At 40.2% G+C, this 15,559-nt stretch overlaps 1 protein-coding gene across 1 annotated transcript in view; it reads left to right on the forward strand.

Moving 5' to 3' along the window:
- ARFGEF2 (ARF guanine nucleotide exchange factor 2) overlaps positions 1-15,559 on the forward strand; it is a 99,810-nt gene that overhangs the window by 70,587 nt on the left and 13,664 nt on the right. Inside the window, exons 27-34 of the mRNA XM_082858090.1 lie at positions 3,069-3,241; positions 5,470-5,630; positions 7,522-7,652; positions 7,802-7,931; positions 11,016-11,151; positions 12,005-12,143; positions 12,252-12,306; positions 13,696-13,816. Of these exons, the coding sequence (XP_082714216.1) occupies positions 3,069-3,241; positions 5,470-5,630; positions 7,522-7,652; positions 7,802-7,931; positions 11,016-11,151; positions 12,005-12,143; positions 12,252-12,306; positions 13,696-13,816 (1,046 nt within the window). The remainder of the gene's footprint in view (positions 1-3,068; positions 3,242-5,469; positions 5,631-7,521; positions 7,653-7,801; positions 7,932-11,015; positions 11,152-12,004; positions 12,144-12,251; positions 12,307-13,695; positions 13,817-15,559) is intronic.

Here is a 15,559-nt window from a genome sequence, read left to right on the forward strand (position 1 = left end):
AATGAAATTAGAACACTCCCTAACACCATACACAAAAATAAACTCAAAATGGATTAGAGACCTAAATGTAAGACCGGACACTATAAAACTCTTAGAGGAAAACATAGGAAGAACACTCTTTGACATAAATCACAGCAAGGTCTTTTTTGATCCACCTCCTAGAGTAATGGAAATAAAAAAAAAAGTGAACAAGTTGGACCTAACGAAACTTAAAAGGTTTTGCAAAGCAAAGGAAACTACAAGCAAGACGAAAAGACAGACCTCAGGATGGGAGAAGAGATTTGCAAATGAATTAACGGACAAAGGATTAATCTCCAAAATACATAAACAGCTCATGCAGGTCAATATTAAAAAACAAACAACCCAATCCAAAAATGGGCAGAAGACCTAAATAGACATTTCTCCAAAGAAGACATACAGATGGCCAAGAAGCACATGAAAAGCTGCTCAACATCACTAATTATTAGAGAAGTGCAAATCAAAACTACAATGAGGTATCACCTCACACCAGTTAGAATGGGCATCTTCAGAAAATCTGCAAACAACAAATGCCGGAGAGGGTGTGGAGAAAAGGGAACCCTCTTGCACTGTTGGTGGGAATATAAATTGATACACTATGGAGAACAGTATGGAGATTCCTTAAAAAACTAAAAATAGAATTACCATATGATCCAGCAATCCCACTGTTGGGCAATATACCCAGAGAAAACCATAATTCAAAAAGACACATGCACCCCAGTGTTCATTGCAGCACTATTTACAATAGCCTGGTCATGGAAGCAACCTCAATGCCCATTGACAGACGAATGGATAAAGATGTGGTACATATATACAATGGAATATTACTCAGCCATAAAAAGGAATGAAATTGGGTCATTTGTAGAGATGTGGATGGATCTAGAGACTGTCAGACAGAGTGAAGTAAGTCAGAAAGAGAAAAATATCGTATATTAACACATATATGTGGAACCTAGAAAAATGGTACAGATGAACTGGTTTGCAGGGCAGAAATAGAGACACAGATGTAGAGAACAAACGTATGGACACCAAGGGGGTAAAGTGGTGGTGGTGGTGGGATGAATTGGGAGATTGGGATTGACATATATACACTAATATGTATAAAATGGATAACTAATAAGAACCTGCTGTATAAAAAAATAAATAAAATTAGAAAATTCAGTTAAAAAAAAGAAAGTTTATAACATGAGAAATGCTTAGTCGCTTAGTGAAAAGAGCAGGTTATAGAATTGGGCGGTCATTGTAATAATAAAGGTTGTGATATAGTATATCTCTCTGTATGAAATGCCATAGCATCATATAAAAGAATCTTTTTCTTTATGTTTTTCCCTACATTTTCTAGAACATTTATTGTCATCATTTATTACTTTTAACAGTCAGGCAAAAAATATTTTAATAAATATGTATAGTTCTTGCCAACAAGTTGCTTTTTTTTCCCAGGAGAGAAAACTGTGAATTCATTGGTATTATGTGTTAAAGTCACCTAGGTATGTAGTCAGTCCTCCATTATCTGCAGGTGGCAAATTTTCTTTGTGGACTTTCAGCTAATTTTTAACTTTCTCCTTGCCTTCTCTAAGCAACCTTTCTTATTATCAGTTAGTATAGGTCCAGCAGACAAGCATGAATGTTATCCTAAGCCAGGTGAAATTTGCAAGCCAAGTCTCTCCTCCTAAAACCGCTCTAATGACTTTCAAAGCTAGTGTGATAGAAGCATTAGGTTTGTGTTGCCTTGCTTCTTGCTATTTGTGAGATAATAGTGTTCACCCCATAATCGTATATGTCTGAAAGACATATGTGCTAATCTGTTGTAAATATCCAGGTCACACCGTGTTGAACCTTGCAGCTGCTTCAGAAAATGGACCATTTTTCTGTCTTCATGTTTTATTTTGTAATAATTAAATTTATTCATCTTAAGTTATATATGTATGCTCCCATCCAAGTGTATGTGTTTGCCATCCACAAATATCTCTGCCCAAAAACCTAAGAGGATATGCATTAAGAATTTAGGAATCGTTATCTCTGGGTGGCAAAATTATGAGTATATTAGTCTAAATGTTTGGGGCCAGAAAAATTGACCAACAGTGGCTTAAACCACAAGTCTATATATTGTTTACTTAACAAGTCAGAAGCAGGCAGTCCCAACTTTGGTTCCATAGCCCAAATTGTAACCAAGGACCCAGGTTCTTTCTGTCCCTTTGTTTGGCCATAAACAGGGTGCTTTTCTTCCTTGAGCTTACTGTTTCATGATTGCTGGACAGAGACTTTAGCTCCGGGCATCATGCCGTGTTCACAGTGGGAGTGATTAAAAGAGGCAGAGCCCACTATCAGAATGGGAACAAGAGGAAAAGGGGCAGAGCCTACCAAGTGTGTTCCTTTTTTTTTTTTTTTTTTTTTTGCAGTACGCAGGCCTCTCACTGTCATGGCCTCTCCCGTTGCGGAGCACAGGCTCCGGACGCGCAGGCTCAGCGGCCATGGCTCACAGGCCCAGCCGCTCCGCGGCATGTGGGATCTTCCCGGGCCGGGGCACGAACCCGTGTCCCCTGCATCGGCAGGTGGATTCTCAACCACTGCGCCACCAGAGAAGCCCCCAAGTGTATTCCTTTTAAGACAAAAGCAAAACCTTGCTAGAAATCCCTCCCCTCCCATACCCATAGATTTTCTCTTACATCTGATTAGTTAGAACAGGTCATGTAGCTCCCCTAGCTGCAAGGGAGGCTGGGAGATTGAGGTCCTGGCACATAAGACAAGATTGTCATATTGTCTTATATTATTTATGATCAGTTCCCTGAGGTCGGGCATGTTGCTGCCCAGATGAAATCAGACTTATTAAGGAGGTGGGAAGATGACTGCTGGGTAGGCAACTAACTGACATGTTGACTGTCTTACTATTTTTTCTTTTTGTTGTCTCTAATTTTTTTTAATGAATGTAGATTATGACATGCTTTAAAAAATGTTTTTTTTAAGTGCTGCTTCTAAACAATGAGCTGTATTCATTTATCTTCCCACTGTCCAAAGTACAGATGACATGGGCTACCCCATTCTTTCCTCAGGTCTCCAACCATCCGGGACATGGTGATCCGCTGCATCACCCAGATGGTGAACTCCCAGGCGGCCAACATCCGCTCAGGCTGGAAGAACATCTTCGCCGTGTTCCACCAGGCCGCCTCGGATCACGACGGGAACATCGTGGAGCTGGCCTTCCAGACCACAGGCCACATCGTCAGTAAGTGTCTCTGTTCCCTCCTGACTCATGTCCCACATGCAAGTCTAGAAGGGTGATCATTTCTTTCCCATCTGTTTTACTCCCAAGAGGGGCTTGCTTGTTTAGCTACACTGTGATGTGCTAACGTGCCAGGTGGTGTGCTGGGCTCTTGACATGTGCCCAACAACCCTAGGAAGGAAACACAGTCGACCCTCATTATTTGCAGGTTCCACATTTGTGAGTTCACCTACTTGCTAAAATTTATACGTAATCCCAAAACCAACATTCCTGGCCCTTTTGTGGTCATTTGCTGACATGTGCATGCACAGAGCAGTAAAATGCTTGTCACCCAAGGCACACATTCCCAGCTGAGGTTGAACAAGGCCTTCGTGTTTCAGATCTCTTACTGTAAATAAACAGGTAGCCTTTCTGTGGTAAAAACTTACTGCCACGTTTTTGGCATCTTTGTCTTAGTTAAACTTTGCCATTTAAACCAGTCCATAGCCCAATGCTGAAGTGCTGGCTGGTGTTCCTAAGGGAGACTGTGGTGTACTTTATGGAGAAAAATAACATGTTTTAGGTTAACTCCGTTCAGGCATGAGTTATAGAGCTGTTGGCCATGAGTGTAATGTTAGTGAATCAACAAAATATATTAAATAAGTTAAACAGAAACACACGTAAAACAAGGTTGTGTGTTAATAGGTTGATGAAAGTATTGTAACCAGAGCCTCTCAGGAACCTAACCCCCTTTTCCCCTAGGAGATGGTTCAGTATTTGCTAATTCATTGTTCACAGCGACTTTGTAGAACACAAGTACCATGAGTAACAAGAACTGACTACAGTCATCCCTTCATATCTGTGAGAGACTGGTTCCAGGACACACCTCGGGTACCAAAATCCACAGATGCTCAAGTCCCTGAGATGAAATGGATATAATCTACACACATCCTCCTGTATACTTTAAATCACGTCTAGATTACTCATAAACACAACGTAAGGCTATGTAAATAGTTGCCGGTGCACAGCAAATTCAAGCTTTGCTTTTTGGAACTTGCTGCAGTTTTTTTTTCCTGAATATTTTCAATCTGGGGTTGGTTGAACCCACTGATGTGGATACCATTATTTCCCCCTATTTTACTGAAGAGGAAAACAGGCACAGAAAAGTAAAGTAGGACGACTTGTCTGAGGTCATGCAGCTGGGAGGTGGTGGAAGATTGACACCTGGCAGTCCAGCCCGGAGCTGGTGCAGTGTCCCTCCACTGTGCACTGACCACAGGTCCCTGGTCCTGCCTGTCATCACATCACAAGATGTTTACTTGTCTTGGTTTTTGTGGAAATTGTAAAGCAGTGGGTCAGCTTTGATTTTTTGAGGTCGTTTAACTTTTTGTAAACTTCTCGCCCCTCGTATTCTTCTCTTAGGTGGTATTTGTAGGGTTTTGAAAACCTTCAGTTTCTAAATTGCCTGTCACCTTTAGCTCACTGACTTTCTTTATCTCACTTTGTCTTCATAAGGCTCCAGTGAGGTAGCATGAGGTGTGGTCTTAGGGTGGAAACAGCTGGGGAATTAAGGGACATGCTCAGAATCCCAGAACTGGGGCCAGAGCTTTGCTCAGTGCTCAGCTTCTGTCAGGCAGACCCTCTGGGCCAACCCCACACACATCCACATTTATATCTTATGTGGTTATGCAAGCTCCATCCTAAAACGGACACCTTGGCATCCTGGTGAAACTTGGTTTTCTCTTGGCTGTCCTCTCACTTCCTTAGGGCCGCTTCTCAGAAAGGACCTCTTTACAGAGTCCCCCTTCCCTCACCACCAGCCTTTTCTATCTTCTGTCCCCTTACTCAGCACTTACCCCAGCTGAGATGATTTTACATACCTACAGATTTAGGTGATTATTGTCCATCTTGCCCATTGGAGCAAAGGCAGGAAATTTGGTTACCTCTGTGTACCCAGGGCCCACAACCACGCTTTGCATGTAGTCAGCACTCAACAAATGTTTGTTGAATCAGTGACTGTTTAGGCCTTTACATCATTGCGTGAGCTCAGGAACCAGTGTAGTTTAGCCCAAGCTGTACTCAATGCATTCATTCCTGAATAATTTAATAAGAAACCCTGTCTTCCAGAGACACTGACATGCTTTCCTTAGATTTTCACAAAAGTAATCATCTCTGGTATATGTATGTGTGTGTGTGTTTAATCCCCATTTCTGAATCCCGGGCTTATAAAAAATGTGCCTTTGTTTCCCCAGCAACCATTTTCCAGCATCATTTCCCTGCAGCCATCGATTCCTTTCAGGATGCTGTGAAGTGCTTATCAGAGTTTGCCTGCAATGCTGCTTTCCCTGACACTAGCATGGAAGCCATCCGGCTCATCCGCTTCTGTGGGAAATATGTCTCCGAGAGGCCTCGGGTACGGTTTTCCTCTCTTCACTCATTTGGCCTGTAAGGGGGGAAAGGAGTTGTAGGCAAAAACCCCTTGCTCCTGGCAAAGACCTTTCCAGCTACTCTTCTAGAAACGCATGTTTCCCCTAAACTAGGTGTTTATTTCAGAATGCTGCCATTACAGGGGTTATACCTTTTATGTTATTTTGTACGTATGAAGTTATTTTATTCACACTGAACTTTTATATGGTATTCTACAGATTGTTTTAGTAGATGATAATAGTAGCTTAGCTATGAATTTTGGCAAAGCTGAAGAAGCAAGACATTTCTGTTTGAAAGAAAACAAACCTCTCTTTTAGGAAATGACGTTATACCACTGTGATGTGGTTGAGAAATCACATTTAAAGATGACCTTTTGGGCTTCCTGGTGGCGCAGTGGTTGAGAGTCCGCCTGCCGATGCAGGGGACATGGGTTCGTGCCCCAGTCCGGGAAGATCCCACATGCCGCGGAGCGGCTAGGCCCGTGAGCCAGGGCTGCTGAGCCTGCACGTCCGGAGCCTGTGCTCTGAAACGGGAGAGGCCGCAACAGTGAGAGGCCCGTGTACCACACACACACAAAAAAAACAAGATGACCTTTTGTTTACTTCCGAAAATGTTTAGGGTTTTTCTGTTACATCTCACCTTTCTGAAGAGGCCTGCTTGGGACTTCCCTGGCGGTCCAGTGGTTGACACTTCACCTTCTAGTACAGGGTGTGCAGGTCCAGTCCCTGGTTGGGGAGCTAAGATCCCACATGCCTCGCGGTCAAAAATCCAAAACATAGAACGGAAGCAATATTGTAACAAATTCAATAAAGACTTTAAAAATGGTCCACATCAAGAAAAAAAAAACCTTTAAAAAATAAAGAGTCCTGTTTGGTTCAGCTGACTGTCTCAAAACACTGAAATTGGGTGGAAATGAACACAACTAAACTGATGGCCTGTATAGATCTCTTCTTAAGCATTCTTTACAGAAGTGTAAACCCCTAAGATGATATGTCTGGTCCCTACAATGGTTCAGTAAGATGTGATGATAATGAGAGCTGCTGTTGATTGAGTACTCACTACATGTCAGGCAACATTCTAGGCATTTTGTGTGTGTAGATTTGTTTAATCCCACATCAGACCTACGAGATGAGTAATTATATCCCCGTTGTACAGGGGAGTTAACCAAAGCAGAGAGAGAAATTGCCTAATGTTAAATAACCAGGGTAGGTTAAAGAAATTCCATTACCACAGACAATACTACTTCAAGAGTGGTTAAGGAACAGAGATAGGGCAGAAAGTAGGGCTTCCTACTTAGACTGTGGAAAGATTGCCAGCTCCCAGCTGCATGACCTTGGGCGGCTTACTTAATCTCTTAGTGCCTCAGTTAACTCATCTGTATAATGGCACCATTATTTCTACCTGCTTCATGGAATTGTTGTGAGAATTGTTAATCCATGTAATGCACCGTCACAGTTCCTGACCCATAGCAAGCATTTAGTAAATAGTAGCTGCTGCCGCTATTATTTTAAGTAATACGTGTTACACTAACATTCCAGAAAGACCTAAGATATTGAATCATCCTGGACATTTTGCTATCACCATTTGACCTTTATTGCTTTTCTTAATGTACCACCTCCTGCCCCCAGGACTCTTGTGGTCAGTTCCACTCAACTTATTCTAAAGCCCACTAAGTTCCAAAGATTCATAGGGGAAAACTGCTCATGTGCCCTTGGAACAGGCTTGTCTCTGTCTCCTCAGGATTTCCCATCAGACCCTTGCTGAATGGGTATTTTCAGGAGAGGAAAATGTGCAGGGCTTTAATCTTCATGTAGTTCTGTTTCAGTTCTTTCCTTTCACTTGCTTAGTCTGTCTCTGAGAGGTGATTCTCACTGTAGGTGCTGCAAGAATACACAAGCGACGACATGAATGTGGCTACTGGCGACAGAGTCTGGGTCCGAGGCTGGTTCCCCATCCTCTTCGAGCTCTCCTGCATCATTAACAGATGCAAGCTAGATGTACGGACAAGGTAACCGTGACCTAGGGTGGTGCCCCTTCCTTCCATCACTGAATGAGCCTTCAGCCCCTGCTCCCCCAGCCCCAGGCTCTCCCACTGTGTTCTCTGCTGTCCTCTTCCCCCACCCGTTCCCTCTTCCATGCTGGCTTTCTTTCCTCCAGAGGGCTCACGGTCATGTTCGAGATCATGAAGAGCTATGGCCATACCTTTGAAAAGCACTGGTGGCAGGACCTGTTCAGAATCGTGTTCAGGATTTTTGACAATATGAAACTCCCCGAGCAGCAGTCGGAGGTGGGTGATGACTAAAGCGCTGCCCTGGGGAGATGGGAGAAGAGCCCCTCCAGCCTTTGTCTGCGTCTGGTGTTGCTTCATCATCCACAGCACACGGAAGTCTTAAATACTGAGCCATTTCGGGTCTGTTTTGAAAATGGAAACATCCTTCCTGGCCTTCTTCTACCAGTATCGAGTAGTGCTAAGAAACTCTCCCCATCCGGGGAAGAGTGAGGGGAAATAAGTCACCACCGTCTGCCTACTTGGCCCTCAGGCATTGGACACGCAGGCACCCCACTGATCCTCTTACTAATTTGCTTCATATCGACTTCTGAACAGTTGGTAAAATGTGGAACATCTCTTGTCCCTTTAAAAATCCATTAAAAGGATTTTTAGTGAGGTTACAGCTGGAGATAATGTTGGCAAATATTAGGCCTTTTTTTTAAAGAATGTTTGATACATCTAGGAGTCTTTGTCTAGGGACAAGGGGGTTAGGAAAGGATGTTCTATCCCAAGATTTTTAGATGGGAATGCAAGATTTTTAGATGGGAATGCAACATTTTTACCTTCTTTTAGGAACAATGTTTCCTCCCTCCCCCGGTATAAAAGTACCATATGCTTAATAAAGAATATTAGGAATATACAGAAAATTCATAATTTTACCATTCCGAAATTAGACTTAATACTGTGGCAAACTTCCCTCAGTCTTCTACATGGTTCAGATGTGGTTGAGGTTATAGTATACATACAGTTTTCTAATCTTACTTTAAAGTAAAGTTTTCTTCCTTATAAAACAGGAAAACAAAGAAAAAAATTTAAACACCCACAGTTTCAATCTTCCACTGGTAACCACTGTTACCCCGTCAGATAGTTCTTGTGTGTTTGTATATCTCATACCTTTTTTCTTTTGACAAAAATGGAATCCCACCTCACATACTTTTTAACTTAATACATAAGTATTTTTTCCACAGCTGTAACTTTTCTTCTACAATGTTTTTAAGTACTGCAAAACATTCCTAGTTGTGGATGTTCCATAGTCCATGGAAAATTCTTTGCCGTTTTTCCGTCTTTAAATGGCACTAAAATGAATATTTTTTCCAGCTACATTTGTACTTATTTCTTTATTTGTTTAGGGCAAGTGGCTGACTGTCAGGTTTGGGGCATGCATGTTACTGAGGCTTTTGATACATACTTCTGAGTTGACCAAATACATATGTAGTCGTTTACACTGCTGTCAGCAATGCAGGAGAGTTCGTGTTACTCCACACCCACTCCAGCTCTTCATATTTTAGTTTATTTAATCATCAATATGATAGACCAAGAGTAAAACATTTAAAAGTTTTTTAACTGCTAGCGAGGTTCTGTTTTCCTTCACGTCACTGATCGTTACATTTCTTCTTTCACAAATTGCCTTTTCATATCCTTAGCCTATCTATTGACTTATTCTCTTTTTTCCTATTGATTTATGAGTTTTTTAGTATAAAAATAATATAGCATATCCTTACATAAATTGCAGATGATTTTGCCCACTTGGTTTTCTTTTTTGTTTTGGAAAATTTTAGCTTTTAAGTAACCCAATCTATTAGTTTTTTACTTTATAGTTTCCACTTTAGAAATCATGCTTAGCAACCTTTTCCTTAATTTATAAATATCTCTATATATTTCCTTTGGTAATTTCATGACATTTTTTTTATTTTCAGCTTTCTGAGATATGATTGGCATAAAGCACTGTATAAGTTTGAGGGGTACAGCAAAATGACTCAATTTACATGTATTGTGAAATGATTACCACAGTCAGTTGAGTTAACATCCATTATCCCATGTAGATAGAAAGGAAAAGAGAAAAAAACTTTTCTTTTTCCTTGTGATAAGAACGTTTAGGATCTACTCTCCTAGCAACTCTCAGTTATACCAACACTCAGGCAGTGTTAACTATAGTCATCATGTTATACATTACATCCCTGGGGCTTATTTATCTTATTACTGGAAGTTGGACCTTTTAACCCCCTTCATCCAATTCCCCTATCCCCATCCCGAACCACAAATCTGATCTTTTTTTCTGAGTTTGGTTTTGGGTGTTTTTTGTTTTTTGTTCTTTGGGTTTTGGGGGTTATTTTTAGATTCCACATATAAGTGAGATCATACAGTCTTTGTCTTTGACTTATTTCACTTAGTGTAATGCCCTCGAGTTCCATCCATGTTATTGCAAATGGCAGGACTTTCTTTTTTATGGCTGAATAGTATTCCATTATGTGTATATATATCACATTTTCTATATCCGTTCATCTGTCGATGGACACTTAGGTTGTTGCCATGTCTCAGCTATTGTAAATAATGATGCTGCGAACAGGAGGTTGCATATATTTCTTCAACATAGTGTTTTTGTTTCCTTTAGGCATATACCCAGAAGTAGAATTTGCTGGATCATATGGTAGTTCTATTTTTAATTTTTTGAGGGACCTCCATATTGCTTTCCACAGTGGCTGCACCAATTTACATTCCCACCAACAGTGCACAAGGGTTCCCTTTTCTCCACATTCTCCCCAGCATTTGTTATCTCTTGTCTTTTTGATGATGACCATTCTAATAGGCATGAGGTGATATCTCACTGTGGTTTTGATTTGCATTTCTCTGATAATTAGTGATTTTGAGCACCTTGTCTGTTGGCCATTTGTGTGTCTTCTTTGGAAAAATGTCTATCTAACATCATTTTTAGTATTTAAATTTTTGGTGTAAGGTGTGAATATTTAGCATAATAAAAATTTTTTGGAAGTATCACTGAATGACTTAATGTTCTGTCATACGGATGTACTCAATTTAATTGCCACATTACTGAGCATTAGTTTATGTCTGTGTTTACAGTATATAAATACCAGTGTTGGTAAACATCTTTATTCATAAACCTTCAGCCGCAGATCTTTGATTATTTCTTCAGGGTCCATTACTGGAAGTAATGTTATCGCATCAGTGGATGTGAACATTTTAAGACAGTTGCTACCTAGTGCTGAATTGCTTTTCAGAACATTTTGCCAATGATATGTGAGAATGCCCATCTCACCGCAGGGAGAGTGGCTTTTAAACATTATCTTTTAATTGTTTTTCCAGAAATCTGAGTGGATGACAACAACGTGCAATCATGCACTTTATGCGATTTGTGACGTATTTACCCAGTTCTATGAAGCTTTGAATGAAGTTCTTCTCTCTGATGTATTTGCACAGTTGCAGTGGTGTGTAAAACAAGGTACTCTTTATGTGGTTAGGCATCATTTTTCTTGACGTAGTCCTTAACGAGAGATTAATTTTTTCAGTATATAAAAGCATGGATGTAATGCCAAGGAGTACAATGTATAATTTAATTGGTGAAAATGTGTATTTTAAAAATTTAATTAGAAAATAAAAACAGTCTGTCCACCAAGTCAGTTTATAAAGCATTTCTTTCAAGGTGGGATATAGTAAATTTTAAATCTCAGAAGATGTACCTTTGTATATTACTATTCTTTCTACTTTTGTGTATGTTTGAAATTTTCTAAAATAAAATGTTTTTTAAATGTACTGTGAGAATCAAGATCAACAGCTTCATCAATGAACGTTTTTGGTTTTGAGTACTTACGTGTTTATTTTAGTATGTATTACGAAAAATACCCACGTAGCACATTAGACCTGGATCCCGTAGATAAATTTGGCTTAGGACAAGGCTTAATTTAGCTAAGTTTTTCGAAGAGTACTCAATTTTCAAGTAACTGATAAAATAGTTAATAAACAGCAAAAATTGGAAATGTAATGTTTGAGTGACTGAGTTTTCAGAAACACTTGTCTAATATTTTCTGTCTTACTTTACCATTTCTCGAACAAGGAGCCAGTTAGTTAAGTAGCAAAATGTTGACCTTCTTCCATCCCTAGCAATATAGCATGATAAATAATTCTGCCTCTTTATAGCCTACTTAAAATTTTACCGTCCGTACCAATGCTTCATTAATTAGAAGCCAACCAGCCCAAACAGTTGCATTGTCTCTACCTCACGATAGGAAGTATCAGCAATCAGGTTGGAATCAAAACAGCATTTGAAGTTTAATGATAGATGTTTTATTTTGCAGATAATGAGCAATTGGCTCGATCAGGTACAAATTGCTTAGAAAACTTAGTAATATCCAATGGAGAGAAATTCAGTTCTGACGTCTGGGACAAAACATGCAATTGTATGTTGGATATTTTCAAAACAACCATCCCACATGTGTAAGTGTTAATGTGATTACTGCTGTTTATTTCTACTTTCAGTGGTTATTTTAAAGCTCTGGGTTGCCCTTCACATTGATTGATTTCCTTCTCTTGCATTCTCTTTAGTTTGCTGACATGGAGACCTGTAGGAATGGAGGAAGATCCATCAGAAAAACATTTGGTAGGATTTTTTTTTCAGTTGTCTTTTCTCTGATCACATATTATAGTAAAAAATTAAGCAGCCCAAAGGGTTTGTGCTTTTCTGATGGGAAGTGAGTAGAAAAGGTTATAAGAGCTAAACACTATGTTCATTAAAATATTTTTTAGAAAGTACAGATAAGTATTAAGGAAATAAGTCACTTCACTCAATAAAAACCACTTCTAGTTTTCTTATTTATGTGACTGAGCACACACAACCCACATGCTTGCAATTTGGGCTCACTTTGTACATAATGTGTTACTTAACAGCACTGTGGGCATTTTTCCATGTTCCTTTTTTTGGGGGGCCCTCTGCGTGGCATGTGGGAGCTTAGTTCCCTGACCAGGGTTTGAACCCACGCCCACTGCATTGGAAGTGTGGCATCTTTACCACTGGACCCCCAGAGAAGTCCCTCCATATTCTTAAATATTCTCTGAGAACAGCTTCTTCAATGGCTGCACATTATTGTAATTTATTTAACGAATTTTCCCTTGTTGGACACTCTCGTCAGTTCTGGTGTTTCACTGTTACAAAGATTGCTTTGGTGTCATTATCCTTATTTATTGCCCTCCTACGTAAGGAGCACTTTCCTCTCCACCAATGAAATAGTAGTTTTTATTTTTTGTGTAAGTCCCCATAAAAGAGTTCTAATTCAAGTGTCACTTTAAAATACTTTGGTTTACAAGGGGGTTTGTCTAATTAGCTTCTATTTCCAAGTACCTATAAAGCCATTAGATTTTAAAAGGCATTTGGGATATAGCAACTTAAAAATGAAGCACATTATATAAACATTCTCTGTTTTTTAACTTTCTACTGTCAACTTAAAAAAAAAAAAAGCCGGGGCTTCCCTGGTGGCGCAGCGGTTGAGAGTCCGCCTGCTGATGCAGGGGACACGGGTTCGTGCCCCGGTCTGGGAAGATCCCACATGCCGCGGAGCGGCTGGGCCCGTGAGCCATGGCCGTTGAGCCTGCGTGTCCAGAGCCTGTGCTCCGCAACGGGAGAGGCCACAACAGTGAGAGGCCCGCGTACCGCAAAAAAAAAAAAAAAAAAAAAAAAGCCTAGCTACCGTGCTCGTTTATTTTTGAACTTGAGCTCATTAAAAATTTGTCACACTCATCATGAACTCATAGTACGTAGGGAAACGCCGTCTAAGTTGGAATCAGAAAGTGTGAAATTTTAATGGGAGGGAGAAGTAATTGAAATTTGTAATCTTTCCTATGCAGCCTCTGAGAAGTGCTACTTCTATACTTCAAGCTGAGCAAGACACAGATTCAAGTTGGGCCAGCAGTGTTAAAACAGGCTCATCTCTGCCCAGGTACTGAATTGTGGACCGAGAAATGAACGTTGTGTTTCTCTCCGGTTTACTTCTAGGATGTGGATCTGGACCGCCAGTCTTTAAGCAGCATAGATAAAAATGCCTCTGAGAGAGGCCAGAGCCAACTCTCTAACCCGACCGATGACAGCTGGAAAGCTAGACCTAGACCGTATGCAAGTAAGGCCACTCCCTTTATTGTTTTTGTATTTATTTATTTATTTATTTTAAATAGGTAACATGTTTACATGATTCAAATATTCAGAAGGTGCAGAAAGGTAAACAGGATATAAGCCTTTCTTCACCCCTGGGCCTCAGTCTGCCCTTCCCTCATGGCAGCCAGTGTCACCAGTTTCTTATATACCTTTCTAGAGACATTTTGCTCATATGCAAGTAAATGCATATTCACATACACAAGCATACAATATGTATCTATGTTTATATATGAATTCTCCACTCCTTTTTATACAAATTATAGAATACTGTGCATTATTCTTTTTTCACTTAATATAGCTTATAGATCATTCAAAATCAGTACCTAAAGTGCTTTCACGCTCTTTTGTACTATTGTGTACATTGCCCCAGTTTGTAGATGTGCTATTATTTGCTTAATTCGGTTCCTACCTGGACGTTTCTGTTATTCCCAGTCTTTTCTGTTATAAACAGTACTGCATTGAATCACCTAATACATGTGTTATTTGTGAGTTTATCTGTATGGTAAATTCCCAGAAAAAAAGATTGCTAGGTTAAAAGAGAAAGTGCATTTGCTATTTTGATAGATAATTCCACACTGCTGCCTATTAAGGTTGTACTTATTTACGTGATCTCTGGGAATACGTAGGTGATATTTGGTATCTTTTGAGTAGTTTTAATTTGCAGTTTTCTAATTATGAGTGAAATTGAGCAGTTTTTCATGTGTTTAAGAACAATTTCTATGAGCTGTCTATTCATAATCTTTGTTCATTTTGTACTGATTGTTGTCTTTTTATTGGTTTGGGTGGGGGGGCTCTTTATGTCTTAGATATCCCTTTTCTGGATATGAGTTTCAAATTACTTTTACTAATTTCTCTCTTAATGTTGCTTATGGTGTGTTTCCCTGTCTGTCATTTAAACAAATAGGTTTCACAGTTGCTCTCAGCCAGGCACAGCACTGTGTGTCCCATGTGTGTGCTCTCACGTGATCCTTATGCTTGCCCTTTGAGGCGGTACTGTTTTACATTTGAGTGAACTGGGCCTTAGATGACATGACTTGCCAGTATGTAGTAGAGTCGGGATTCAGACCCTTTTGGCTGACTGAGAAATTGGAACTTCTCAGGTGTTAGTCTGGTCTTCTTTAAGTTGTGGTCCCCATTATTTTTCTTCATAGCAGTTTCAGCCTCTTTTCAACATGCCAGTTTGTAGGTGTTCACACTGACATTAAACTTTTGAAGCAGCACATTAGACAAAGCCCGGTGTGGTCACTGTTATCTTTTGAAGGCACAAAAAATATGGAATCCATTCAGGAGGTGCCATGTTGGAGACTGACGGGCTGCTCCTCTGTGTCTGCAGCATAGCCAGTGTCTGTCCAGTGTCCAGGGAGAGAAGCTGTTTCCTCATCAGCCCCAGATAAAGGGGTTGGCTTGTGTGGGAGGGGCAAGTGGGCATTTCTTTAAATGGAACCACTGAGTGCAGCAAGATGTTTATGCTCTAAGAGATGCCTGGGGCTTGAGACCCCTGCCATTCCTCCAAGGAACAGTGCTTTGTTTCTCCCAGGCTCCCATCTCAGCCTCCCTTCTGGGCATGAGCTCAGTGAATAGAGCAGCAGGCAGAATCTCATACACCACTTGTATTGTTTCTTTTCTTTTTCTTTTTGGTCCAAGATGGTGTCATTGAATTGGCATATGTTAAATGTAAATCTGTTGCAATTCCACTGTATACTTTTTC

Source organism: Leucopleurus acutus (genome assembly GCF_964270905.1).
Source record: "Leucopleurus acutus genome assembly, chromosome: 16".
Taxonomy (NCBI): domain Eukaryota; kingdom Metazoa; phylum Chordata; class Mammalia; order Artiodactyla; family Delphinidae; genus Leucopleurus; species Leucopleurus acutus.